This window comes from Zonotrichia leucophrys, unplaced genomic scaffold (assembly GCF_028769735.1).
Source record: "Zonotrichia leucophrys gambelii isolate GWCS_2022_RI unplaced genomic scaffold, RI_Zleu_2.0 Scaffold_55_320004, whole genome shotgun sequence".
NCBI classification, from domain to species: Eukaryota; Metazoa; Chordata; class Aves; order Passeriformes; family Passerellidae; genus Zonotrichia; species Zonotrichia leucophrys.
In genome coordinates, this window is record NW_026992260.1 from 112,381 (window position 1) to 137,513 (window position 25,133).

Consider the following 25,133-nt stretch of genomic DNA (forward strand, 5'->3'; position numbering starts at 1 on the left):
GGAATGGGGACTCTGAACCCCAAAATCCTCATGGAAGGGGGTCCTGAACCCCAAAATCTTCATTGAGGGGACCCTGAACCCCAAAATCCGCCTGGAATGGGGACCCTGAACCCCAAAATCCGCCTGGAATGGGGACCCTGAACCCCAAAATCCTCATTGGGAGGGGACCCTGAACCCCAAAATCCTCATGGGAGGGGACCCTGAACCCCAAAATCCGCCTGGAATGGGGACTCTGAACCCCAAAATCCGCCTGGAATGGGGACTCTGAACCCCAAAATCCTCATGGGGGGGGTCCTGAACCCCGAAATCCTCACTGAGGGGACCCCAAAAATCCTCCTGGAATGGGGACCCTGAACCCCAAAATCCTCCCCCCTCAACCCCAAAATTCTCATGGGGGACCCCAAAGCCCCAAATGTTCACAGGGACCCCCTGAACCCCCGAATTTTCACACAGAGGGCACTAAACCCTATAAAATTCTCTTTACTGGGGGGATTTATTGGTTTTGGGGTGTCGTTTTTTAAGGGGTTCCCTTTTTGCGGAGCTCCTTTTGGGATTTTCATTTTTTTGGGGTTTTTAAATTTTTTTTTTTCCATTTTTTTGGGGGGATTTTCATTTTCTTTGGGGTTTTCATTTTTTTGGGACTTTATTTTTCTTTTAATTTTAATTTTTTGGGGGGATTTTCTTTTTTTGGATTTTTTTTTTTGGATTTTCATTTTTGGGGGGATTTTTAAAAATTTCTTAATTTTTTTAATTTTCGTTTTTTGGGATTTAATTTTTTTGCTTTTGGGGATTTTTTTTATTTTAAATTTTTTTGGATTTTTTTTTCTGGTGTTTTCTTTTTATTGATGTTAATTTTTTTAAATATTTTCATTTTTTGGGGTGTGCTTTGCAGAGGAAAGAAGCAACATCACAACTTCGTAAAAGTTGTGAAGTTGTTCTTTTATTTTTGGCATTCCGGTTTTTTGGGGTGCTCATTTTTACAGGACGTTTTTAAGGATTCTTCCCATCCCACCCCGAAACCCCACTCAGGGTGGGTTCCCTCCATCCCAACCCAATTTTGGGGTGTCCCTGATGGGATTTTGGGGTGTCCCTGGTGTGATTTTGGGGTGTCCCCAGCCCAATTTTGGGGTGCCCCCAGTACAATTTTGGAGTGTCCCTGATCCAGTTTTGGGGTGTCCCCAGTGGGATTTTGGGGTGTCCCTGACGTGATTTCGGGGTGTCCCCAGGGAACACAATGGAGTGTCCCTGATGTGATTTTAGGGTGTCCCTGATGTAACTTTGGGGTGTCCCCAGCCCGATTTTGGGGTGTCCCCCAGTACAATTTTGGAGTGTCCCCCAGTACAATTTTGGGGTGTTCCCAATCCAATTTTGGGGTGTCCCCAGTGGGATTTTGGGGTGTCCCTGATCGGATTTTGGGGTGCCCCTGGTGTGATTTCGGGGTGTCCCCCAGTATAATTTTGGGGTGTCCCCAGCCCAATTTTGGAGTGTCCCTGATCGGATTTTGGGGTGTCCCTGACGTGATTTCGGGGTGTCCCCAGGGAACACAATGGAGTGTCCCTGATGTAACTTTGGGGTGTCCCCAGCCCGATTTTGGGGTGTCCCTGGTGTGATTTTGGGGTGTCCCTGATGGGGTTTCGGGGTGTCCCTGATGGGGTTTTGGGGTGTCCCCAGGGAACATGACGGAGTGTCCCGGTCACTTTGGCCACATCGAGCTGGCCAAGCCCGTGTTCCACGTTGGCTTTTTGGGGAAAACCATGAAAATCCTGCGCTGCGTCTGCTTCTTCTGCTCCAAGCTGCTCGTGGACTCGGTGAGACCCCAAAAAACCCCCAAAAAAACCACAAAAAACCCCCCAAAAAACCCCAAACAAAACCCCAAAAACCCACCAAAAAAACTCCCAAAAGAACCCAAAAAACCCCCCAAAAAAACCCAAAAAAACCCTGAAAAAAAACCCCAAAAAACCCACAAAAAAACCCCACAAAAAAACCCCCAAAATATCCAAACAAAACCCCAAAAAAGCCCCCCAAAAGACCCACATAAAAACCCCAAAAAAACCCAAAAACCCACCAAAAAAACTCCCAAAAGAACCCCAAAAACCCACAAAAAAGCCCAAACAAAACCCCAAAAAACCCCAAAAAAACCCAAAAAACCCCAAAAAAACTCCCAAAAGAACCCCAAAAACCCACAAAAAAACCCAAAAAACCCACAAAAAAAACCCCACCAAAAAAACCCCAAAAAACCCACAAAAAAACCCCAAAATATCCAAACAAAACCCCAAAAAAGCCCCCCAAAAAACCCCCATAAAAACCCCAAAAAAACCCAAAAACCCACAAAAAAACCCAAAAAAAACCCCAAAAACCCACAAAAAACCCCAAACAAAACCCCAAAAACCCACCAAAAAAACTCCCAAAAGAACCAAAAAAACCCTCAAAAAAACCCCAGAAACCCACAAAAAAACCCCAAAAATCCCCCAAAAAAAAACACCAAAAAACCCCCCAAAAAACCCCAAAACCCACAAAAAAACAAAAAAAACCCCAAAAAGCCTTCTGCCCCCACAATGCCATTCCTGCGCCCAAACCTGTATTTTTAACCCCAAACCCCATTCCTGCCCCCAAAATGAACTTTTGAACCCCAAACCCCCATTCCTGCCCCCAAACCTGGATTTTTAACCCCAAAATTCCATTCCTGCTCCCAAAACACCATTCCTGCCCCCAAACCTGTATTTTTAACCCCAAAGTTCCATTTCTGACCCCAAACCCCCATTCCTGACCCCAAACCTGGATTTTTTAACCCCAGAACACCATTCCTGCCCCCAAAATGAATTTTTTAACCCCAAACCCCCATTCCTGCCCCCAAACCCCATTCCTTCCCCCAAACCTGGATCTTTAACCCCAAAACCCCATTCCTGCCCCCAAACCTGGATTTTTAACCCCAGAACCCCCATTCCTGCCCCCAAAATGAATTTTTTAACCCCAACCCCCATTCCTGCCCCAACCCCCCATTCCTGCCCCCAGCCCCCCATTCCTGCCCCCAAACCCCCATTCCTGCCCCCAAACCTCCATTCCTGACCCCAAAACCCCATTCCTGCCCCCAAACCTGGATTTTTAACCCCAAAATTCCATTTCTGCCCCCAAACCCCCATTCCTGCCCCCAAACCCCCATTCCTGACCCCAAAACCCCATTCCTGCCCCCAAACCTGGATTTTTTAACCCCAGAACCCCATTCCTGCCCCCAAAATGAATTTTTTAACCCCAACCCCGCCTCTCTGACCCCGGGGCCGTTGGTTCCTGCAGAACAACCCCAAGATCAAGGACATCCTGGGCAAGTCCAAGGGGCAGCCCAAGAAGCGCCTCACGCACGTCTACGACCTCTGCAAGGGCAAGAACATCTGCGAGGGCGGCGAGGAGATGGACCACAAGTTCGGCGTGGAGCAGCCCGAGGGCGACGACGACCTCGCCAAGGAGAAGGTGCCCCAAAATTCCCATTTGGGGCCCCAAAATTGCCATTTGTGGATTCCCATATGTGGCCCCAAAATTCTCTTTGTAGCCTCAGAATCCCTGGTTGTGCCCCCAAAATTCCCATTTGTGGCCCCAAAATTCTCTTTGTAGCCCCAAAATTGTCATTTGTGGCCCTAAAATCCCTGGTTGTGACCCTAAAATTCTGTTTGTGGCCCCAAAATTCTCTTTGTAGCCCCAAAACCCCTGGGTGTGGCCCCAGAATTCCCATTTGTGGCCCCAAAATTCTCTTTGTAGCCTCAAAATCCCTGTTTGTAGCCCCAAAATTGCCATTTGTGGCCCTAAAATTGCCATTTGTGGCCCTAAAATTGCCATGTGTGGCCCCAAAATTCCCATTTATGGATTCCCATATGTGGCCCCAAAATTGCCATTTGTGGCCCCAAAATTCTCTTTGTGGCCCCAAAATTCCCATTTGTGGCCCCAAAATTGTCATTTGTGGCCCTAAAATCCATGGTTGTGACCCTAAAATTCCCATTTGTGAATTCCCATATGTGGCCCCAAAATCCCTGTTTGTGGCCCCAAAATCCCTGTTTGTAGCCCCAAAATTCTCATTTGTGGATTCCCATATATGGCGCCAAAATCCCTGTTTGTGACCCTAAAATTCTGTTTGTGGCCCCAAAATTGCCATTTGTGGCCCCAAAATTCTCTTTGTGGCCCCAAAACCCCTGTTTGTGGCCCCAAAATTGCCATTTGTGAATTCCCATATGTGTCCCCAAAATCCCTGCTTGTGGCCCCAAAATTGTCATTTGTGGCCCTAAAATCCCTGTTTGTGGCCCCAAAATCCCTGTTTGTAGCCCCAAAATTCTCATTTGTGACCCCAAAATTCCCCTCTGTGGCCCCAAAGTTCTCTTTGTAGCCCCAAAATCCCTGTTTGTGGCCCCAAAATCCCTGTTTGTAGCCCCAAAATTCTCATTTGTGGATTCCCATTTGTAGCACTAAAATCCCTGTTTGTGACCCCAAAATTCTCTTTGTAACCCAAAAATTCCCATTTGTAGCCCCAAAAATTCCCATTTATGGATTCCCATATGTGGCCCCAAAATCCCTGTTTGTGACCCCAAAATTCCCATTTCTAGCCCCAAAATTTGGGAACCACAATAACCTCATTTTTAACACATTTTTAACCCATTAAACCCCATTTTTAACCCATTTTTAACCCATTAAACCCCATTTTTAACCCATTTTTAACCCATTTTTGCCCCATTTCTCCCTGTTTTCAGGGCCATGGTGGGTGTGGGCGGTACCAGCCGCGCATCCGCCGCTCGGGGCTGGAGCTCTGTGCTGAGTGGAAGCCCCAATAACCCCATTTTTAACCCATTAAACCCCATTTTTAACCCATTAAACCCCATTTTAACCCCATATTTGCCCTGTTTCTGTGTTTTTAGGGCCACGGTGGGTGTGGGCGGTACCAGCCGCGCATCCGCCGCTCGGGGCTGGAGCTCTGTGCCGAGTGGAAGCCCCAATAACCCCATTTTTAACCCATTAAACCCCATTTTTAACCCATTTTTAACCCATTAAACTCCATTTTTAACCCATTTTTAACCCATCCAGGGCCATGGTGGGTGTGGGCGGTACCAGCCGCGCATCTGCTGCTCCTCTGTGCTGAATGGAAGCCCCAATAACCCCATTTTTAACCCATTAAACCCCATTTTTAACCCATTTTTAACCCATTAAACCCCATTTTTGCCCCATTCAGGGCCATGGTGGGTGTGGGCGGTACCAGCCGCGCATCCGCCGCTCGGGGCTGGAGCTCTGTGCCGAATGGAAACCCCAATAACCCCATTTTTAACCCATTTTTAACCCATTTTTGCCCCATTCAGGGCCACGGGGGCTGTGGGCGGTACCAGCCGCGCATCCGCCGCTCGGGGCTGGAGCTCTACGCCGAATGGAAACACGTCAACGAGGACTCTCAGGAGAAGAAGATCCTGCTGAGCCCCGAGCGCGTGCACGAGATCTTCAAGCGCATCTCGGACGAGGAGTGCTTCGTGCTGGGCATGGACCCCAAGTTCGCGCGGCCCGAGTGGATGGTGTGCACGGTGCTGCCGGTGCCGCCGCTGTCCGTGCGCCCGGCCGTGGTCATGCAGGGCTCGGCTCGCAACCAGGTGGGCTTTGGGGTCGTTTTGGGGTGATTTTAAGGAGTTTTGGGGTAATTTTGTGGGATTTTGGGGCTGTTTGGGGTGGTTTTGGGGTGATATTGGGGATGTTTGGGCCGGTGCCGCCGCTGTCCGTGTGCCCGGCCGTGGTCATGCAGGGCTCGGCCCGCAACCAGGTGGGCTTTGGGGTGGTTTTGGGGGGTTTAGGGATCATTCTGTGGGGTTTTGGGGTGATATTGGGGGTGTTTGGGGCACGGTGCTGCCGGTGCCGCCGCTGTCCGTGCGCCCGGCCGTGGTCATGCAGGGGTCAGCCCGCAACCAGGTGGGCTTTGGGGTGGTTTTGGGGGGATTTGGGGTCGTTTTGGGGTCATTCTGTGGGGTTTTGGGGGTGTTTGGGGTGGTTTTGGGGTCCTTGAGGCACTGTGTCGCTGCTGTCCGTGCGCCCGGCCGTGGTCATGCAGGGCTCAGCCCACAACCAGGTGGGCTTTGGGGAGTTTTGGGGTGATTCTGTGGGGTTTGGGGATCATTCTGTGGGGTTTGGGGTGGTTTTGGGGTGGTTTTGGGGGTGTTTGGGGCACAGTGCCGCCGCTGTCCATGCGCCCGGCCGTGGTCATGCAGGGCTCGGCTCGGAACCAGGTGGGCTTTGGGGTCGTTTTGGGGTGATTCTGTGGGGTTTGGGGTGGTTTTGGGGGGTTTAGGGATCATTCTGTGGGGTTTTGGGGTGATATTGGGGGTCAGTGGGGTGTTTGGGGCACAGTGCTGCCGGTGCCGTCACTGTCCGTGCGTCCGGCCGTGGTCATGCAGGGGTCAGCTCGGAACCAGGTGGGCTTTGGAGTGGTTTTGGGGTGATTTTAAGGAGTTTTGGGGTAATTTTGTGGGATTTTGGGGGTGTTTGGGGTGGTTTTGGGGTGATATTGGGGATGTTTGGGCCGGTGCCGCCGCTGTCCGTGCACCCGGCCGTGGTCATGCAGGGATCGGCCCGGAACCAGGTGGGCTTTGGGGTCATTTTGGCGGGTTTTGGGGTCATTCTGTGGGGTTTGGGGTGGTTTTGGGGTGATACTGGGGATGTTTGGGGTGGTTTTGGGGTGATTCTGTGGGGTTTTGGGGTGGTTTTGGGGTGATATTGGGGGTGTTTTGGGGTGGTTTTGGGGTCATTCTGTGGGGTTTTGGGGTGATATTGGGGGTTATTGAGGGTTTGTGGGCATGGTGCCATCGCTGTCTGTGCACTCGGCCGTGGTCATGCAGGGGTCAGCTCGGAACCAGGTGGGCTTTGGAGTGGTTTTGGGGTGATTTTAAGGAGTTTTGGGGTAATTTTGTGGGATTTTGGGGGTGTTTGGGGTGGTTTTGGGGTGATATTGGGGATGTTTGGGCCGGTGCCGCCGCTGTCCGTGCGCCCGGCCGTGGTCATGCAGGGCTCGGCCCGCAACCAGGTGGGCTTTGGGGTCATTCTGGGGGGTTTGGGGGGGTTTGGGGTGGTTTTGGGGTCATTTAGTGGGGTTTAAGGATCATTCTGTGGGGTTTTGGGGTGGGTTTGGGGTGATATTGGGGATGTTTGGGGCACAGTGCCGCCGCTGTCCGTGTGCCCGGCCGTGGTCATGCAGGGCTCGGCCCGCAACCAGGTGGGCTTTGGGGTTGTTTTGGGGTGATTCTGTGGGGTTTGGGGTCGTTTTGTGGGGGTTTGGGGTGATACTGGGGGTGTTTGGGGCACAGTGCTGCCGCTGTCCGTGCGTCCGGCTCTGGTCATGCAGGGGTCAGCTCGGAACCAGGTGGGCTTTGGGGTGATTCTGTGGGGGTTTGGGGTGGTTTTGGGGTGATATTGGGGGTTATTGGGGTGTTTGGTGCACGGTGCTGCCGGTGCCATCACTGTCCGTGTGTCCGGCCGTGGTCATGAAGGGTCAGCCCGGAACCAGGTGGGCTTTGGGGTCATTTTGGGGTGATTCTGTGAGGTTTAGGGATCATTTTGTGGGGTTTTGGGGTGGTTTTGGGGTGATATTGGGGTACTAGGGGTGTTTGGGGTACAGTGCTGCCGCTGTCCGTGTGTCCGGCCGTGGTCGTGCAGGGCTCAGCTCGGAACCAGGTGGGGTTTGGGGTGATTTTATGAAGTTTTGGGGTCATTCTGTGAGGTTTGGGGTCATTTTGTGGGATTTTGGGGCTGTTTGGGGTGGTATTGGGGTCCCTGGGGCACCATGCTGCCCCTGTCCGTGTGTCTGTCTGTAGTCATGCACTTCTCTGCCCACAACCAGGTGGAGTTTTGGGGTGATTCTAAGGAGTTTTGGGGTCATTTTGTGGGATTTTGGGGCTGTTTGGGGTGGTATTGGGATCCCTGGGGCACCGTGCCCAGCCATGGCCATGCAGGGCTCTGCCCACAACCAGCTTGGACACTGGGGCAGCTTTTGTGGGGTCCTAGGGTGGGTTTTGGGGTTCCTGATGCCTTTTGGGGTCCCCAATCCCTTTTTAGGGGTCACCCCCAACACTCTTTGGGGTCTCCCCATTTTTCTCCCACCCTAAACCCTTCCCACGCCCCTTTGGTCATTCCCACCCCTTTCCATCAACCCCAAACCCCCCCATAAATGAATCTTGGGGTCATCCCCATAAATTTTGGGGTTCCTCCATAAATTTTAGGGTCCCCCCATGAATTTTGGGGGTCACCTGGGTAATTTTTGGGGTGTCCCCAGGATGACCTGACCCACAAGTTGGCCGACATCGTCAAGATCAACAACCAACTGCGGCGCAACGAGCAGAACGGGGCGGCCGCGCACGTCATCGCCGAGGACGTCAAACTGCTGCAGTTCCACGTGGCCACCATGGTGGACAACGAGCTGCCCGGCCTGCCCCGGGTACTGCGGGGTCACTGGGGGGTTTGGGGGTCACTGAGGGGTTTGGGGGGTCACCAAAGGGGTTTGGGGTGATACAGGTTGAGGGACATTCAGGTGGTGGCTCCAGGTCCACGTGGCCACCATGGTGGACAACGAGCTGCCCGGCCTGCCCCGGGTACTGCGGGTCATGGGGGGGTTTGGGGGTCACAGGGGGTTTGGGGGTCACTGAGGGTTTTGGGGGTCCCAGGTTGAGGACATTCAGGTGGTGGCTCCAGGTCAAGTGGCTCCAGGTCCACGTGGCCACCATGGTGGACAACGAGCTGCCCGGCCTGCCCGGTGCTGTGGGGTCACAGGGGGGTTTGGGGTCACCAAAGGGGTTTGAGGGGTCACTGAGGGGTTTTGGGGGTCACAGGGGGGTTTGGGGTGATACAGGTTGAGGGACATTCAGGTGGTGGCTCCAGGTCCACGTGGCCACCATGGTGGACAAGGAGCTGCCCAAGGTCCAGGAGAGTCTGGGGGGGTCACTGAGGGGTTTTGGGGGTCACTGAGGGGTCACTGAGGGGGTTTGGGGGTCACTGAGGGGGTTTGGGGGGTCACAGGGGGGGTTGAGGTGACACAGGTTGAGGGACATTCAGGTGGTGGTCCAGTCAAGTGGTCCAGGTCCGTGGCCACCATGGTGGACAAGGAGCTGCCCGGTCCGGAGACTGTGGGGTCACTGGGGGTGTTTGGGGGTCACTGAGGGGTCACTGAGGGGTTTGGGGGTCACTGAGGGGTTTTGGGGGGTCACTGAGGGGGTTTGGGGGGTCACAGGTTGAGGGACATTCAAGTGGTGGCTCCAGGTCCACGTGGCCACCATGGTGGACAAGATGCTGCCCAAGGTCCAGGAGAGCTGGGGGGGTCACTGAGGGGTTTGGGGGTCACTGAGGGGTTTTGGGGGTCACCAAAGGGGTTTTGGGGGTCACTTGAGGGTCACAGGGGGTTTTGGGGGTCACTGAGGGGTTTTGGGGATCACTGAAGAATTTTGGGGTGCCCAGATGGGACAGAGAGGGGACAAACAGGACAGAGCCCAAAGTCCCATCAGGACCTGGGACGTTCCCAGGTGATCCATTCGTGTTCCCTGGTGGACTCTGGATCTTTGGGGTGATTTTTGGGGTGATTTTGAGGTGATTTTTGGGATAATTTTTGAGGTGATTTTTAAGGTGATTTTTGAGGTGATTTTTGGGATGATTTTTGGGTGATTTTGGGATGAGTTTTGGGATGAGTTTTGGGGTGATTTTTGGGTCATTTTTGGGTCATTTTTGGGTGATTTTGGGCTGATTTTGGAGTGATTTTGGGATGACTTTTGGGGTGATTTTGGGATGATTTTTAGGTGATTTTTGCAGTGATTTCAGGATGATTTTTGGGGTGTGATTTGGGATGATGTGATTTATATTTAGGTGATTTTGGGTATGATTTTTGGGATGATTTTTGGTGGGTAATTTTTGGGGTGATTTTGGGATGATTTTTAGGTGATTTTTGGGTGATTTGGGGTGATTTTGGGGTGATTTCAGGATGATTTTTGGGGTGATTTTGGGTGATTTCAGGATGATTTTTAGGTGAGTTTTGGGTGATTTTTAGGTGATTTCAGGATGATTTTTGGGGTGATTTTTGGGGTTCTGACCCCCCAATTCCTCCGGCCAGGCCATGCAGAAGTCGGGGCGCCCCCTCAAGTCGCTGAAGCAGCGGCTGAAGGGGAAGGAGGGTCGGGTCCGGGGCAACCTCATGGGCAAACGCGTCGACTTCTCGGCGCGCACGGTCATCACGCCCGACCCCAACCTGGCCATCGACCAGGTGGGCGTCCCGCGCTCCATCGCCGCCAACATGACCTTTGCTGAGATCGTCACGCCCTTCAACATCGACAGGTGGGCGTCTGTGGGGTTTGGGATGGAGTTATGGGGTTTGTAGGGGGTTTGGGATGGAGTTATGGAGGTTTGGGATGGAGTTATGGGGTTTGTAGGGATTTGGGATGGAGTTATGGAGGTTTGGGATGGAGTTATGGGGTTTGTGAGGGTTTGGTGTTGGTGTTCCTCACTTCATTGCCACCAACGTGACCTTTGGTGGTATCATCACCCCCTTCAACGTCGACAGGTGGGTTTTGGGGGGCATTTGTGGGGTTTGGGGTGGATTTGGGGTGGAGTTATGGGGTTTGTAGGGGGTTTGGGATGTATTTATGGAGGTTTGGGGTGGCCAACATGACCTTCGCCGAGATCGTCACGCCCTTCAACATCGACAGGTGGGCAATTGTGGGGTTTGGGATGGAGTTATGGGGTTTGGGATGGATTTATGGAGGTTTGGGATGGAGTTATGGGGTTTGGGATGGATTTATGGAGGTTTGGGGTGGGAGTCTTCTGCTCCATTGATGCCAACATGACCTTTGCCAAGATCGTCACGCCCTTCAACATCGACAGGTGGGCATCTATGGGGTTTGGGATGGAGTTATGGGGTTTGTAGGGGGTTTGGGATGGATTTATGGAGGTTTGGGATGGAGTTATGGAGGTTTGGGATGGAGTTATGGAGGTTTGGGGTGGCCAACATGACCTTCGCCGAGATCGTCACGCCCTTCAACATCGACAGGTGGGCATCTGTGGGGCGTTTGTGGGGTTTGGGATGGATTTATGGAGGTTTGGGATGGAGTTATGGGGTTTGGGGTGGATTTATGGAGGTTTGGGGTGGATTTATGGAGGTTTGAGATGGTTTTGGTGTCATTGTGGGGTTTGAGGTGGACACAGGGAGATGGGGTGAAGGATTTGGGGGATTTTGAGCAAATCCCAATAACTCCAAAGCACCCCAAACCCCTTTAGCCCCCACTGCTCCTTCTCCAGCTGACCCTGAGGGTTGTGGGGTGACTCCCAGAGCCCCAAAATCCCCTGAATTGACCCCAAATCCCCTGAATTGACCCCAAACCCCCTAAATGGACCCCAAAACCCCTAAACGGACCCCACACCCCCCAGGCTGCAGGAGCTGGTGCGCAGGGGGAACAGTCAGTACCCGGGGGCCAAGTACATCATCCGGGACAACGGCGACCGGATCGACCTGCGCTTCCACCCCAAGCCCAGCGACCTGCACCTGCAGATTGGGTACAAGGTGAGCACCCAAAACCCCAAAACCCCAAAAACCCAAAATCCCCAAGCCCAGCGACCTGCACCTGCAGATCGGGTACAAGGTGAGCACCCAAAACCCCAAAATCCCCAAAAAACCAAAATCCCCAAACCCAGCCACCTGCACCTGCAGATTGGGTACAAGGTGAGCACCCCAAAAACCCTAAAACCCCAAAAAACCCAAAATCCCCAAAACCCAAAATCCCCAAGCCCAGCGACCTGCACTGCAGATCGGCTACAAGGTGAGCACCCAAAACCCCAAAAAACCCAAAAAACCCAAAAACCCAGAATCCCCAAAAACCCAGTGACCTGCACCTGCAGATCAGCTACAAGGTGAGCACCCAAAAACCCTAAAACCCCAAAACCCCAAAAACCCAAAAACCCAGCGACCTGCACCTGCAGATCGGGTACAAGGTGAGCATCCAAAAACCCAAAAATCCCAAAAACCCCAAAATCCTCAAAATCCCCAAGCCCAGCGACCTCCACCTGCAGATTGGCTACAAGGTGAGCGCCCAAAAACCCCAAAAACCCAAAAACCCAAAATCCCAAAAACCCAGCGACCTGCAGCTGCAGATTGGATACAAGGTGAGCACCAAAAAACCCTAAAACCCAAAATATGGGGGACCCTAAAATCCCAAGCCCAGCGACCTCCACCTGCAGATCAGGTACAAGGTCAGCACCCAAAAACCCCAAAAACCCAAATCTGGGGGTCACCAAAAACCCAAACCCAGCCACCTGCACCTGCAAATCGGCTACAAGGTCAGCACCCAAAACCCCAAAATCCCCAAATGTGGGGGACCCCAAAAACCTCAAACCCAGTGACCTGCACCTGCAGATCAGGTACAAGGTGAGCACCCCAAACCCCAAAAACCCAAAAATCCCCAAAAACCCCAAACCCAGTGACCTGCACCTGCAGATTGGCTATAAGGTGAGCACCCCAAAAACCCCAAAAAACCCAAAAACCCAAAAGCCCCAAACCCAGCCAACTCCACCTGCAGATCGGGTACAAGGTGAGCACCCAAAACCCCAAAACCCCAAAAACCCAGAATCCCCAAACCCAGCCACCTGCACCTGCAGATTGGATACAAGGTGAGCACCCAAAACCCCAAAAACCCCAAAAACCCAAAATCCCCAAAAACCCCAAACCCAGCCACCTGCACCTGCAGATCAGGTACAAGGTGAGCACCCAAAAACCCTAAAAACCCCAAAAACCCAAAATCCCCAAACCCAGCGACCTCCACCTGCAGATCGGGTACAAGGTGAGCACCAAAAACCCCAAAATCCCAAAATCCCCAAAATCCCAAAAACCCAGCGACCTGCACCTGCAGATTGGGTACAAGGTGAGCACCAAAAACCCCAAAAACCCAAATATGGGGGACCCCAAAAACCCCAAACCCAGCCACCTGCACCTGCAGATTGGGTACAAGGTCAGCACCCCAAAACCCCAAAAACCCCAAAATCCCCAAAAACCCCAAAAACCCCAAACCCAGCCACCTGCACCTGCAGATCGGCTACAAGGTGAGCACCAAAACCCCAAATCTGGGGGTCACCAAAACCCCAAAATCCCCAAATCTGGGGGACCCCAAAAACTGCAACGGCATCCCAAAACCCATGGCGGGATCCCAAAAATCTGGAGGACCCCCAAAATTGGGTGTGGAACCACAGCTGTGGGGGGGATTTTTGGTTTTGGGGTTTAGAGCTCAGGGGTTTGGGTCAATTCCAGATTTTGGGGTTCAGTCCCTGATTTTTGGGGTTCAGAGCTCTGGATTTGGGGTTCAATCCCTGATTTTGGGGTTCCCAATTTTACATTTGGGGTTCAGTCCATCATTTTGGGGTTCACCACCACCAGGGAGTGAATTAACCCGAACCCCTCATTGTCCTCACTCTGACCCTGCCATTTTGGGGTAAAGATGCCATTTTTGGGGTGTCCCCCATTTTTGGGGTGTCTCTCATTTTTGGGGTGTCCCCCATTTTTGGGGTAAAGATGCCATTTTTTGGGGTGTTCCCCATTTTTGGGGTGTCCCCCATTTTTGGGGTGTCCCCCATTTTTGGGGTAAAGATGCCATTTTTTGGGGTGTCCCCCATTTTTGGGGTGTCTCTCATTTTTGGGGTGTCCCCATTTTTGGGGTGTCCCCCATTTTTGGGGTGTCCCCCATTTTTGGGGTGTCCCCATTTTTGGGGTAAAGATGCCATTTTTTGGGGTGTTCCCCATTTTTGGGGTGTTCCCCATTTTTGGGGTGTCCCCCATTTTTGGGGTGTCCCCCATTTTTGGGGTGTTTCCCATTTTTTGGGGTGTCCCCCATTTTTGGGGTAAAGATGCCATTTTTTGGGGTGTCCCCCATTTTTGGGGTGTCCCCCATTTTTGGGGTGTCCCCATTTTTGGGGTGTTTGGGCACAGGTGGAGCGTCACATGTGCGACGGCGACATCGTCATCTTCAACCGGCAGCCCACCCTGCACAAGATGTCCATGATGGGCCACCGGGTCAGGATCCTGCCCTGGTCCACCTTCAGGCTCAACCTCAGGTACAGCGCCCCAAAATTTACCCCAAAAACCCCAAAAATAACCCAAAAATTACCCCAAAATAACCCAAAAGTCACCCCAAAATTAACCCAAATCCTGCCCTGGTCCACCTTCCGGCTGAACCTCAGGTACAGCACCAAAAACCCCAAAATCACCCCAAAAATACCCCAAAATAACCCCAAATCCTGCCCTGGTCCACCTTCAGGCTCAACCTCAGGTACAGCACCCAAAAACCCCAAAATCACCCCAAAAATAACCCAAATCCTGCCCTGGTCCACCTTCAGGCTCAACCTCAGGTACAGCACCCCAAAATTTACCCCAAAAACCCCAAAATCACCCCAAAATCACCCCAAATCCTGCCCTGGTCCACCTTCAGGCTCAACCTCAGGTACAGCACCCCAAAAACCCCAAAAATAACCCCAAAATTACCCCAAAATAACCCAAAAATCACCCCAAAATTATCCCAAATCCTGCCCTGGTCCACCTTCAGCCTGAACCTCAGGTACAGCACCCCAAAAACCCCAAAATTAACCCCAAAAATAACCCAAAATAACCCAAAAGTTACCCCAAAATTACCCCAAAAATAACCCAAAAATCAACCCAAAAGTTACCCCAAAATTACCCCAAATCCTGCCCTGGTCCACCTTCCGGCTCAACCTCAGGTACAGCACCCCAAAATTTATCCCAAAAACCCCCAAATTAACCCAAAAATTACCCCAAAAATAACCCAAATCCTGCCTTGGTCCACCTTCCGGCTCAACCTCAGGTACAGCACCAAAAACCCCAAAATCACCCCAAAATAACCCAAAATAACCCAAAAATAACCCAAATCCTGCCCTGGTCCACCTTCCGCCTGAACCTCAGGTACAGCACCCCAAAAACCCCAAAATCACCCCAAAAATCACCCCAAAATCACCCCAAAATCACCCCAAAAATAACCCAAATCCTGCCCTGGTCCACCTTGTGTGATGAGATGAATCCATCCCTGGTGTGTCCCCAATGTCCTCAATGTCCCTTTGGTGTCCCTGCAGTGTCACCACGCCCTATAACATGACGAGATGACCCTGTCCCGTGTCCCCACAATGTCCCAATGTCTCAATGTCCCAGATGTCCCAGTGTCCCCTCAATGTTCCTGAGATCCCAGATGTCCCAATGTCCCCTGTATCTCTGATGTCCCCAATGTCCCTTTGGTGTCCCCTCAGTGTCACCACGCCCTACAACGCCGACTTTGACGGTGACGAGATGAACCTGCCCCGTGTCCCCACAATGTCCCCAATGTCCCCAATATCCCCATGATGTCCCCAATGTCCCTGAGATCCCTCAATGCCCCAATGTCCCCATGGTGTCCCCAATGTCCCCGCAGTGTCACCACGCCCTACAACGCGATGAGATGAACCTGCCCCGTGTCCCCATAATGTCCCCAATGTCCCCATGATGTCCCCAATGTCCCTGAGATCCCTCAATGCCTCAGTGTCCCCACAATGTCCCTTTGGTGTCCCCGCAGTGTCACCACGCCCTACAACGCCGATTTCGACAGTGACGAGATGAACCTGCCCCGTGTCCCCACAATGTCCCAATGTCCCTGAGATCCCAGATGTCCCAATGTCCCCAATATCTCTGATGTCCCCAATGTCCCTGAGATCCCTCAATGCCCCAGTGTCCCCAATGTCCCCTCGATGTCCCCGCAGTGTCACCACGCCCTACAATGCCATGAGATGACCCTGCCCCGTGTCCCCACAATGTCCCTGAGATCCCTCAATGCCCCAGTGTCCCCAATGTCCCCAATGTCCCCAATGTCCCCTCGATGTCCCCGCAGTGTCACCACGCCCTACAACGCGATGAGATGACCCTGCCCCGTGTCCCCACAATGTCCCCAATGTCCCCAATATCTCTGATGTCCCCAATGTCCCCACGATGTCCCCAATGTCTCAATGTCCCAGATGTCCCCAGTATCTCTGATGTCCCCAATGTCCCCACGATGTCCCTGAGATCCCAGATGTCCCAATGTCCCCAATGTCCCCGCAGTGTCACCACGCCCTACAACGCCGATTTTGACGGCGACGAGATGAACCTGCCCCGTGTCCCCACAATGTCCCCAATGTCCCCACAATGTCCCCAATGTCCCTGAGATCCCTCAATGCCCCAGTGCCCCCAGTGTCCCCTGTATCTCTGATGTCCCAATGTCCCTTTGGTGTCCCCGCAGTGTCACCACACCCTCAACGCCAACTTTGACGGCGATGAGATGAACCTGCCCTGTGTCCCCACAATGTCCCCAATGTCCCAATGTCTCAGATGTCCCAATGTCCCCTCGATGTCCCCAATGTCCCTGAGATCCCTCAATGCCCCAGTGTCCCCAATGTCCCCATGATGTCCCTGAGATCCCAGATGTCCCAATGTCCCTTTGGTGTCCCTGCGGTGTCACCACACCCTACAATGCCATGAGATGACCCTGCCCCGTGTCCCCACAATGTCCCCAATGTCCCCAATATCTCTGATGTCCCAATGTCCCCTCAATGTCCCCGAGATCCCTCAAAGCCCCCGTGTCCCCAATGTCCCAGATGTCCCAGTGTCCCCAATGTCCCCTCGGTGTCCCCGCAGTGTCACCACGCCCTACAACGCCGATTTCGACGGTGACGAGATGAACCTGCCCCGTGTCCCCACACTGTCCCAATGTCCCCTGTATCTCTGATGTCCCCAATGTCCCTGAGATCCCAGTGTCCCCAATGTCCCCAATGTCCCCAATGTCCCCTGTATCTCTGATGTCCCCAATGTCCCCGCAGTGTCACCACGCCCTACAACGCCGATTTCGACGGCGACGAGATGAACCTGCCCCGTGTCCCCACAATGTCCCAATGTCCCTGAGATCCCTCAAAGCCCCAATGTCCCCTGTATCTCTGATGTCCCCAATGTCCCCAGTGTCCCCAATGTCCCCTCGGTGTCCCCGCAGTGTCACCACGCCCTACAACGCCGATTTCGACGGCGACGAGATGAACCTGCACCTGCCGCAGTCTCTGGAGACGCGGGCGGAGATCCAGGAGCTGGCCATGGTGCCCAGGATGATCGTCACCCCCCAGAGCAACCGGCCCGTCATGGGCATCGTGCAGGACACGCTGACGGCCGTGCGCAAGTTCACCAAGAGGGACGTCTTCCTCGAGAGGGTGCGTGTGGGGGCATCTCGGGGGGTTTGGGGGCATCTCGGGGGGTTTGGGGGCATCTTGGAGTCATCTCAGGGGGGTTTGGGGGCATCTCAGGGGGGTTTGGGGGCATCTTGGAGTCATCTCAGGGGGTTTGGGGGCATCTTGGAGGCATCTCAGGGGGTTTGGGGGCATCTCAGGGGGTTTGAGGAGGATTTGGGGTGGTTTATGGTGGTTTTGGGGTGGTTTCTGGTGCTGTTGTGTTGGACACGCTGATGGCCATGTGCAAGTTCACCAAGAGGGACGTCTTCCTCGAGAGGGTGCGTGTGGGGGCATCTCAGGGGGTTTGGGGGCATCTCGGGGGGTTTGGGGTCATCTTGGAGTCATCTCAGGGGGTTTGGGGGCATCTCGGGGGGTTTGGGGGCATCTTGGAGTCATCTCGGGGGGTTTGGGGGCATCTCGGGGGGTTTGGGGGCATCTCAGGGGGGTTTGGGGGCATCTTGGAGTCATCTCAGGGGGTTTGGGGGCATCTCGGGGGGTTTGGGGGCATCTTGGAGGCATCTCAGGGGGTTTGGGGGCATCTCAGGGTGTTTGAGGAGGATTTGGGGTGGTTTGAGGGGTTTAGGGCAGGTGTTGGAGGTGGGACACGCTGATGGCCACGTGCAAGGTCACCAAGATGGAGAGGGTCTGGTTTGAGGGAATTTTGGGGACTTTAAGATCATTTTTAGAATGTTTTGGGTTCTCTGTGGGTTCTCCTGGAGTGGGGACATCTTTGGGGTGTCCATCAGGGTGAGGTGATGTTCCTGTCCATGTAGGACATGGATTTTGGGACATCTTGGAGGTGTTTTGGGTTCTCCATGGGTTCTCCATGGGTTCTCCTGGATTGATGAGATCTTTGAGGTGTTTTGGGTTCTACATGGGTTCTCCATGGGTTCTCCTGAGTTGGTGACATCTCTGAGGTGTTTTGGGACATCTTTGAGCTGTTTTGGATTCTTCATGGGTTCTCCATGGGTTCTCCATGGGTTCTCCTGGATTGATGAGGTCTTTGAGGTGTTTTGGGTTCTCCATGGGTTCTCCATGGGTTCTCCTGGATCGATGAGATCTTTGAGGTATTTTGGGTTCTCCATGGGTTCTCCAGGACTGATGAGATCTTTGAGGTGTTTTGGGTTCTCCATGGGTTCTCCATGGGTTCTCCTGGATTGATGAGATCTTTGAGGTGTTTTGGGTTCTCCATGGGTTCTCCATGGGTTCTCCATGGGTTCTCCTGGATTGATGAGGTCTTTGATGTTTTTTGGGTTCTCCATGGGTTCTCCATGGGTTCTCCTGGATCGATGAGATCTTTGATGTTTTTTGGGTTCTCCATGGGTTCTCCATGGGTTCTCCTGGATTGATGAGATCTTTGAGGTGTTTTGGGTTCTCCATGGTTCTCCTGGGTTGGTGACATCTCTGGAGTGTTTTGGGACATCTTTGAGGTGTTTTGGGTTCTCCATGGGTTCTCCATGGGTTCTCCAGGACTGATGAGATCTTTGATGTTTTTTGGGTTCTCCATGGGTTCTCCATGGGTTCTCCTGGGTTGGTGACCTCTCTGGGTGTCCCTCAGGGCGAGGTGATGAACCTGCTGATGTTCCTGTCCACGTGGGACGGCAAGGTGCCCCAGCCGGCCATCCTGAAGCCGCGGCCGCTGTGGACGGGCAAGCAGATCTTCTCGCTCATCATCCCCGGCCACATCAACTGCATCCGCACGCACAGCACGCACCCCGACGACGAGGACAGCGGCCCCTACAAGCACATCTCGCCCGGGGACACCAAGGTGGGGCTGCAGCGGCATCTGAGGGGGCTTTGGTGGCATCTGAGGGGGCTTTGGTGGCATCTGAGGGGGCTTTGTTGAGATCTGAGATAGTTTTGGTGGCATCTGAGGGGGCTTTGGGGTGATTTGATGGGGCTTTGGTGGATCTGAGGGAGTTTTTATTGGTCTGATGGGGTTTTGGTGGATCTGAGGGGCTTTGGTGGCATCTGAGGGGGCTTTGGGGTGGTTTGGTGGCATCTGAGGGGGCTTTGGTGGCATCTGAGGGGGCTTTGGGGTGGTTTGGTGGGATCTGAGGGGGCTTTGGTGGCATCTGAGGGGGCTTTGGTGGGATCTGAGGGGGCTTTGGGGTGGTTTGGTGGGATCTGAGGGGGCTTTGATTGGTTGATGGAGCTTTGGTGGCATCTGAGGAGGCCTTGGGGTGGTTTGAGGGGGCTTTGGTGGCATCTCAGGGGCTTTGGTGAGATCTGAGGGGGTTTTGGTGGGATCTAAGGGGGCTTTAGTTGGTTTGATGGGGCTTTGGTGGGATCTCAGGGGCTTTGGTTGGTTTGATGGAGCTTTGGTGGGTTCTGAGATAGTTTTGGGGGCATCTGAGGGGGCTTTGGGGTGTTTTGATGGGCTTTTGGTGGGATCTGAGGGGCTTTTGGTGGGATTTGATGGGGCTTTGGTGGGATCTGAGGGAGCTTTGGTTGGTTTGATGGGGCTTTGGTGGCATCTGAGAGGGTTTGGGTTGGTCTGAGGGGACTTTGGTGGGATCTGAGGGCACTTTGGTGGGATCTGAGGGGCTTTGGTGGGATCTGAGGGCACTTTGGGGTGGTTTGATGGGGCTTTGGTGGAACTGGAGGAGGTCTGGGGGACTTGGTGGGGTGGAAAGATGATCTCAGGGGGCTTTGGTGGGATCTGAGGAGGCTTTGGTTGGTTTGATGGATTTTGGTGCCATCTGAGGGGGCTTTGATGGTATCTGAGGGGGCTTTGGTGGGATCTGAGGAAGCTTTGGTTGGTTTGATGGATTTTGGTGGCATCTGAGGAGGCTTTGGTGGGATCTGAAGAACTTCTGGCGGACCTTGCTCTGGTCTAGGAGAACTTTGCAGCCTTGGAGATGACCTGGGGTGGGTTTGGGTGCTGTTTTTGGGCAATTTTGGGATTTTTTGGGACCTTTAAGGTCCTGACCCACCCTGGACCTCCGCAGGTGATCGTGGAGAACGGGGAGCTCATCATGGGCATCCTCTGCAAGAAGTCCCTGGGGACGTCGGCCGGGTCGCTGGTGCACATCTCCTACCTGGAGATGGGCCACGACACCACGCGCCTCTTCTACAGCAACATCCAGACGGTCATCAACAACTGGCTGCTCATCGAGGGTCAGCGCGGGCCGGGACCTTCTGGGGGTTTGGTCACCTGGGGACCTTCTCAGATCCCACCTTGGTGGAGCCATGGAGCTCCTGGATCTCAGTCTTGAGGTCCTGGTGGGGCTGGGAACCTTCTGGGGCATCTCATGGGGGTTTGGTCACTTGGGGACCTTCTGGGGGCATCTCATGGGGGTTTGGTCACTTGGGGACCTTCTCAGATCCCACCTTGGTGGAGCCATGGAGCTCCTGGATCTCAGTCTTGAGGTCCTGGTGGGCCTGGGACCTTCTGGGGCATCTCAGGGGGGTTTGGGTCACCCAGGGACCTTCTGAGGGCATCTCAGAGGGGTTTGGGTCAGCCAGGGATCTTCTTGTGGCATCTCATGGAGGTTTGGTCACTTGGAGACCTTCTCAGATCCCACCTTGGTGGAGCCATGGAGCTCCTGGATCTCATTCTTGAGGTCCTGCTGGTTCTTGGACTCCAATTTTGGAGGCTGGGGACCTTCTTGGTGGCATCTCAGGGGGGTTTGGTCACCCAGGGACCTGCTGGTGGCATCTCAGGGGGGTTCAGTCACTCAGGGGTCTTCTCAGATTCCACCTTGGTGGCTCTTGGACCCCATTCTTGAGGTCCTGGTGGTTCTTGGTCTCCAATTCTGGGGACTGGTGGGGCTGGAAACCTTCCTGGTGGCATCTCATGAGGGTTTGGTCACCCAGGGACCTTCCTGGTGGCATCTCGGGGGTTTGGTCACCCGGGGACCTTCTCAGATCCCACCTTGGTGGAGCCATGGAGCTCCTGGATCTCAGTCTTGAGGTCCTGGTGGGGCTGGGACCTTCTGGGGCATCTCATGGGGGTTCGGTCACTTGGAGACCTTCTGGGGACATCTCAGAGGGGTTTGGTCACCCAGGGACCTTCTGAGGGCATCTCAGGGGGGTTTGGGTCAGCCAGGGATCTTCTGGGGGCATCTCATGGAGGTTTGGTCACTTGGAGACCTTCTCAGATCCCACCTTGGTGGAGCCATGGAGCTCCTGGATCTCATTCTTGAGGTCCTGCTGGTTCTTGGACTCCAATTTTGGAGGCTGGGGACCTTCTTGGTGGCATCTAATGAGGGTTTGGTCACCTGGGGACCTTCTCAGATCCCACCTTGGTGGAGCCATGGAGCTCCTGGATCTCATTCTTGAGGTCCTGGTGGGGCTGGGAACCTTCTTGGTGGCATCTAATGGGGGTTTGGTCACCCAGGGACCTGCTGGTGGCATCTCAGGGGGGTTCAGTCACTCAGGGATCTTCTCAGATTCCAACTTGGTGGCTCTTGGACCCCATTCTTGAGGTCCTGGTGGTTCTTGGTCTCCAATTGTGGGGACTGGTGGGGCTGGAAACCTTCCTGGTGGCATCTCATGAGGGTTTGGTCACCTGGGGACCTTCTCAGATCCCACCTTGGTGGAGCCATGGAGCTCCTGGATCTCATTTTTGAGGTCCTGGTGGGGCTGGCAACCTTCTTGGTGGCATCTCAGGGGGTTTGATCACCTGGGGATCTTCTCGGATCCCACCTTGGTGGAGCCCTGAGCCCCAGGTGTCCTCTCCAGGTCACACCATCGGCATTGGAGACTCCATCGCCGACGCCAAGACCTACCAGGACATCCAGAACACCATCAAGAAGGCCAAGCAGGACGTGATCGAGGTGGGGCTTGGGGAGGTTCCTGCAGGATCTCAGGGGGTTTAGGTTGGTTCCTGCAGGATCTCAGCAGGTTCTGGGTGGTTCCTGCAGGATCTCAGCAGGTTCTGGTTGGTTCCTGCAGGATCTCAAGGGGTTTGGGTGGTTCCTGCAGGATCTCAGGGGGGTTTAGGTTGGTTCCTGCAGGATCTCAAGCAGCTTCTGGGAGGTTCCTGCAGGATCTCAGCAGGTTCTGGGTGGTTCCTGTAGGATCTCAAGGGGTTTGTGGTGGTTCCTGCAGGATCTCAGCAGGTTCCTGGTGGATCTCAGCAGGTTCCTGCAGGATCTCAGGGGGGTTTAGGTTGGTTCCTGCAGGATCTCAACAGGTTCTGGTTGGTTCCTGCAGGTTGTGGGTGGTTCCTGGAGGATCTCAGCAGGTTCTGGTTGGTTCCTGAAGGATCTCAGCAGGTTCTGGTTGGTTCTTGCAGGATCTCAAGGGGTTTGTGGTGGTTCCTGCAGGATCTCAGCAGCTTCTGGTTGGTTCCTGGAGGATCTCAGGAGGGTTTAGGTGGTTCCTGGAGGATCTCAGGAGGTTCTGGTTGGTTCCTGCAGGATCTCATGGGGTTTGGATGGTTCCTGCAGGATCTCAGGGGGTTCTGGGTGGTTCCTGCAGGATCTCAGCAGGTTCCTGCAGGATCTCAGCAGCTTCTGGTTGGTTCCTGCAGGTTCTGGGTGGTTCCTGCAGGATCTGGGTGGTTCCTGCAGGATCTCAGCAGGTTCCTGCAGGATCTCAGCAGGTTCTGGTTGGTTCCTGCAGGATCTCAGCAGGTTCCTGCAGGATCTCAGCAGGTTCTGGTTGGTTCCTGCAGGATCTCAGGGGGGTTTAGGTTGGTTCCTGCAGGATCTCAGCAGGTTCCTGCAGGATCTCAGGGGGGTTTAGGTTGGTTCCTGCAGGTTCTGGTTGGTTCCTGCAGGATCTCAGCAGCTTCTGCCCCTCCCTTTGCAGTGTTTCCCTTCTCTGACCCCCTCAGCCGCTTTCCCCCCCCATGACCCCTCTGGGGTGGCTTTGTCCTCTGCAGGTGATCGAGAAGGCGCACAACAACGAGCTGGAGCCCACGCCCGGGAACACGCTGCGCCAGACCTTCGAGAACCAGGTGAACCGGATCCTCAACGACGCGCGCGACAAGACCGGCTCCTCGGCGCAGAAGTCCCTGTCCGAGTACAACAACTTCAAGTCCATGGTGGTGTCGGGGGCCAAGGGCTCCAAGATCAACATCTCCCAGGTTGGGACCTCCTGGAGGATCTCAGGGGGCTTCTGGGTGGGGTTTGGGGTGGTTCCTGCGGGATCTCAGGGGGGTTGAGGTGGTTCCTGGAGGATCTCAGGGGGTTTGAGGTGGTTCCTGGTGGATCTCAGGGGGTTCCTGGAGGTTCCTGCAGTATCTCAGGTGGTTCCTGCAGGATCTCAGGGGGTTCCTGGAGGTTCCTGGAGGACCTCACAAGGTTCTTGGAGGATCTCTGGAGGTTCTGGGTGGTTCCTGCAGGATCTCAGGGGGTTTGAGGTGGTTCCTGGAGGATCTCAGGGGGTTCCTGGAGGTTCCTGCAGGATCTCAGTGGATTTGAGGTGGTTCCTGCAGGATCTCAGGGGGTTTGTGGTGGTTCCAGGTGGATCTCAGGGGGGTTTGTGGTGGTTCTTGGTGGATCTCAGGGGGTTTGACATGGTTCCTGGTGGATCTCATGTTCTTTTGAGAGGTTCCTGAAGGATCTCAAGAGGTTTGAGGTGGTTCCAGGAGGATCTCAGGGGGTTTGAGATGGTTCTTGGAGGATCTCAGGGGGTTCCTGGAGGTTCCTGCAGTATCTCAGGTGGTTCCTGTAGGATCTCAGGAGGTTTGAGGTGGTTCCAGGTGGATCTCAGGGGGGTTGTGGTGGTTCCTGGTGAATCTCAGGGGGTTCCTGGAGGTTCCTGGAGGATCTCACAAGGTTTTTGGAGGATCTCAGGAGGTTCTGGGTGGTTCTTGAAGGATCTCAAGAGGTTTGAGGTGGTTCCTGCAGTATCTCAGGTGGTTCCTGCAGGATCTCAGGGGGTTTGAGGTGGTTCCTGGTGGATCTCAGGGGGTTCCTGGAGGTTCCTGGAGGATCTCAGGAGGTTCCTGCAGGATCTCAGGGGGTTTGAGGTGGTTCCTGGTGGATCTCAGAAGGTTTGAGGGGGTTCTTGGAGGATCTCAGGAGGTTCTGGGTCTGTTGTCCCCACGTCATTGCGGTGGTGGGGCAGCAGAACGTGGAGGACAATCAGGTCCCATTGTCCACTGTCCCCAGGTCATTGCTGTGGTGGGGCAGCAGAAGGTGCAGGACAATCAGGTCCCATTGTCCATTGTCCATAGGTGGAGGACAATCATGTCCCATTGTCCCTTGTAGGTCATTGCGGTGGTGGGGCAGCAGAACGTGGAGGACAATCAGGTCCCAGTGTCCATAGGTGGAGGACAATGAGGTCCCGTTGTCCATTGTCCACTGTCCATTGTCCATAGGTCATTGCTGTGGTGGGGCAGCAGAAGGTGCAGGACAATCAGGTCCCATTGTCCATTGTAGGTCATTGCGGTGGTGGGGCAGCAGAAGGTGGAGGACAATCAGGTCCCATTGTCCATTGTCCATTGTCCATTGTAGGTCATTGCGGTGGTGGGGCAGCAGAACGTGGAGGACAATCAGGTCCCATTGTCCATAGGTGCAGGACAATCATGTCCCATTGTCCCCAGGTCATTGCGGTGGTGGGGCAGCAGAAGGTGCAGGACAATCAGGTCCCATTGTCCATTGTCCATTGTAGGTCATTGCGGTGGTGGGGCAGCAGAACGTGGAGGACAATCATGTCCCACTGTCCATTGTCCATTGTCCCACTGTCCATTGTAGGTCATCGCAGTGGTGGGGCAGCAGAAGGTGCAGGACAATCATGTCCCACTGTCCATTGTCCATAGGTGATTGCGGTGGTGGGGCAGCAGAACGTGGAGGGCAATCAGGTCCCACTGTCCATTGTCCCATTGTCCCCAGGTCATCGCGGTGGTGGGGCAGCAGAACGTGGAGGACAATCAGGTCCCATTGTCCATAGGTCATTGCGGTGGTGGGGCAGCAGAACGTGGA

At 54.1% G+C, this 25,133-nt stretch overlaps 2 protein-coding genes across 8 annotated transcripts in view; both read left to right on the forward strand.

Moving 5' to 3' along the window:
- Nucleotides 1-25,133, forward strand: part of POLR2A (RNA polymerase II subunit A) — a 68,533-nt gene that overhangs the window by 16,821 nt on the left and 26,579 nt on the right. For 4 of the 7 annotated variants that reach the window (XM_064737422.1, XM_064737425.1, XM_064737426.1 and 1 more), the window contains 6 exons: nt 13,955-14,079; nt 17,025-17,235; nt 18,812-19,021; nt 20,205-20,373; nt 21,940-22,034; nt 23,087-23,290. In XM_064737422.1, the coding sequence (XP_064593492.1) occupies nt 13,955-14,079; nt 17,025-17,235; nt 18,812-19,021; nt 20,205-20,373; nt 21,940-22,034; nt 23,087-23,290 (1,014 nt within the window). Of the gene's footprint in view, nt 1-6,209; nt 6,240-8,278; nt 8,441-8,553; nt 8,595-10,099; nt 10,321-10,967; nt 11,033-11,409; nt 11,543-13,954; nt 14,080-17,024; nt 17,236-18,811; nt 19,022-20,204; nt 20,374-21,939; nt 22,035-23,086; nt 23,291-25,133 lie in introns of those variants that run through there. The other 3 variants (XM_064737423.1, XM_064737424.1, XM_064737427.1) reach the window with 3 other exon arrangements.
- On the forward strand, nt 1,677-4,976 carry LOC135460546 (DNA-directed RNA polymerase II subunit RPB1-like). Its single transcript, XM_064737421.1, has 3 exons — nt 1,677-1,808; nt 3,292-3,465; nt 4,896-4,976. The coding sequence occupies exons 1-3, from the start codon at nt 1,677-1,679 to the stop codon at nt 4,974-4,976; spliced, it is 387 nt and encodes a 128-aa protein (XP_064593491.1).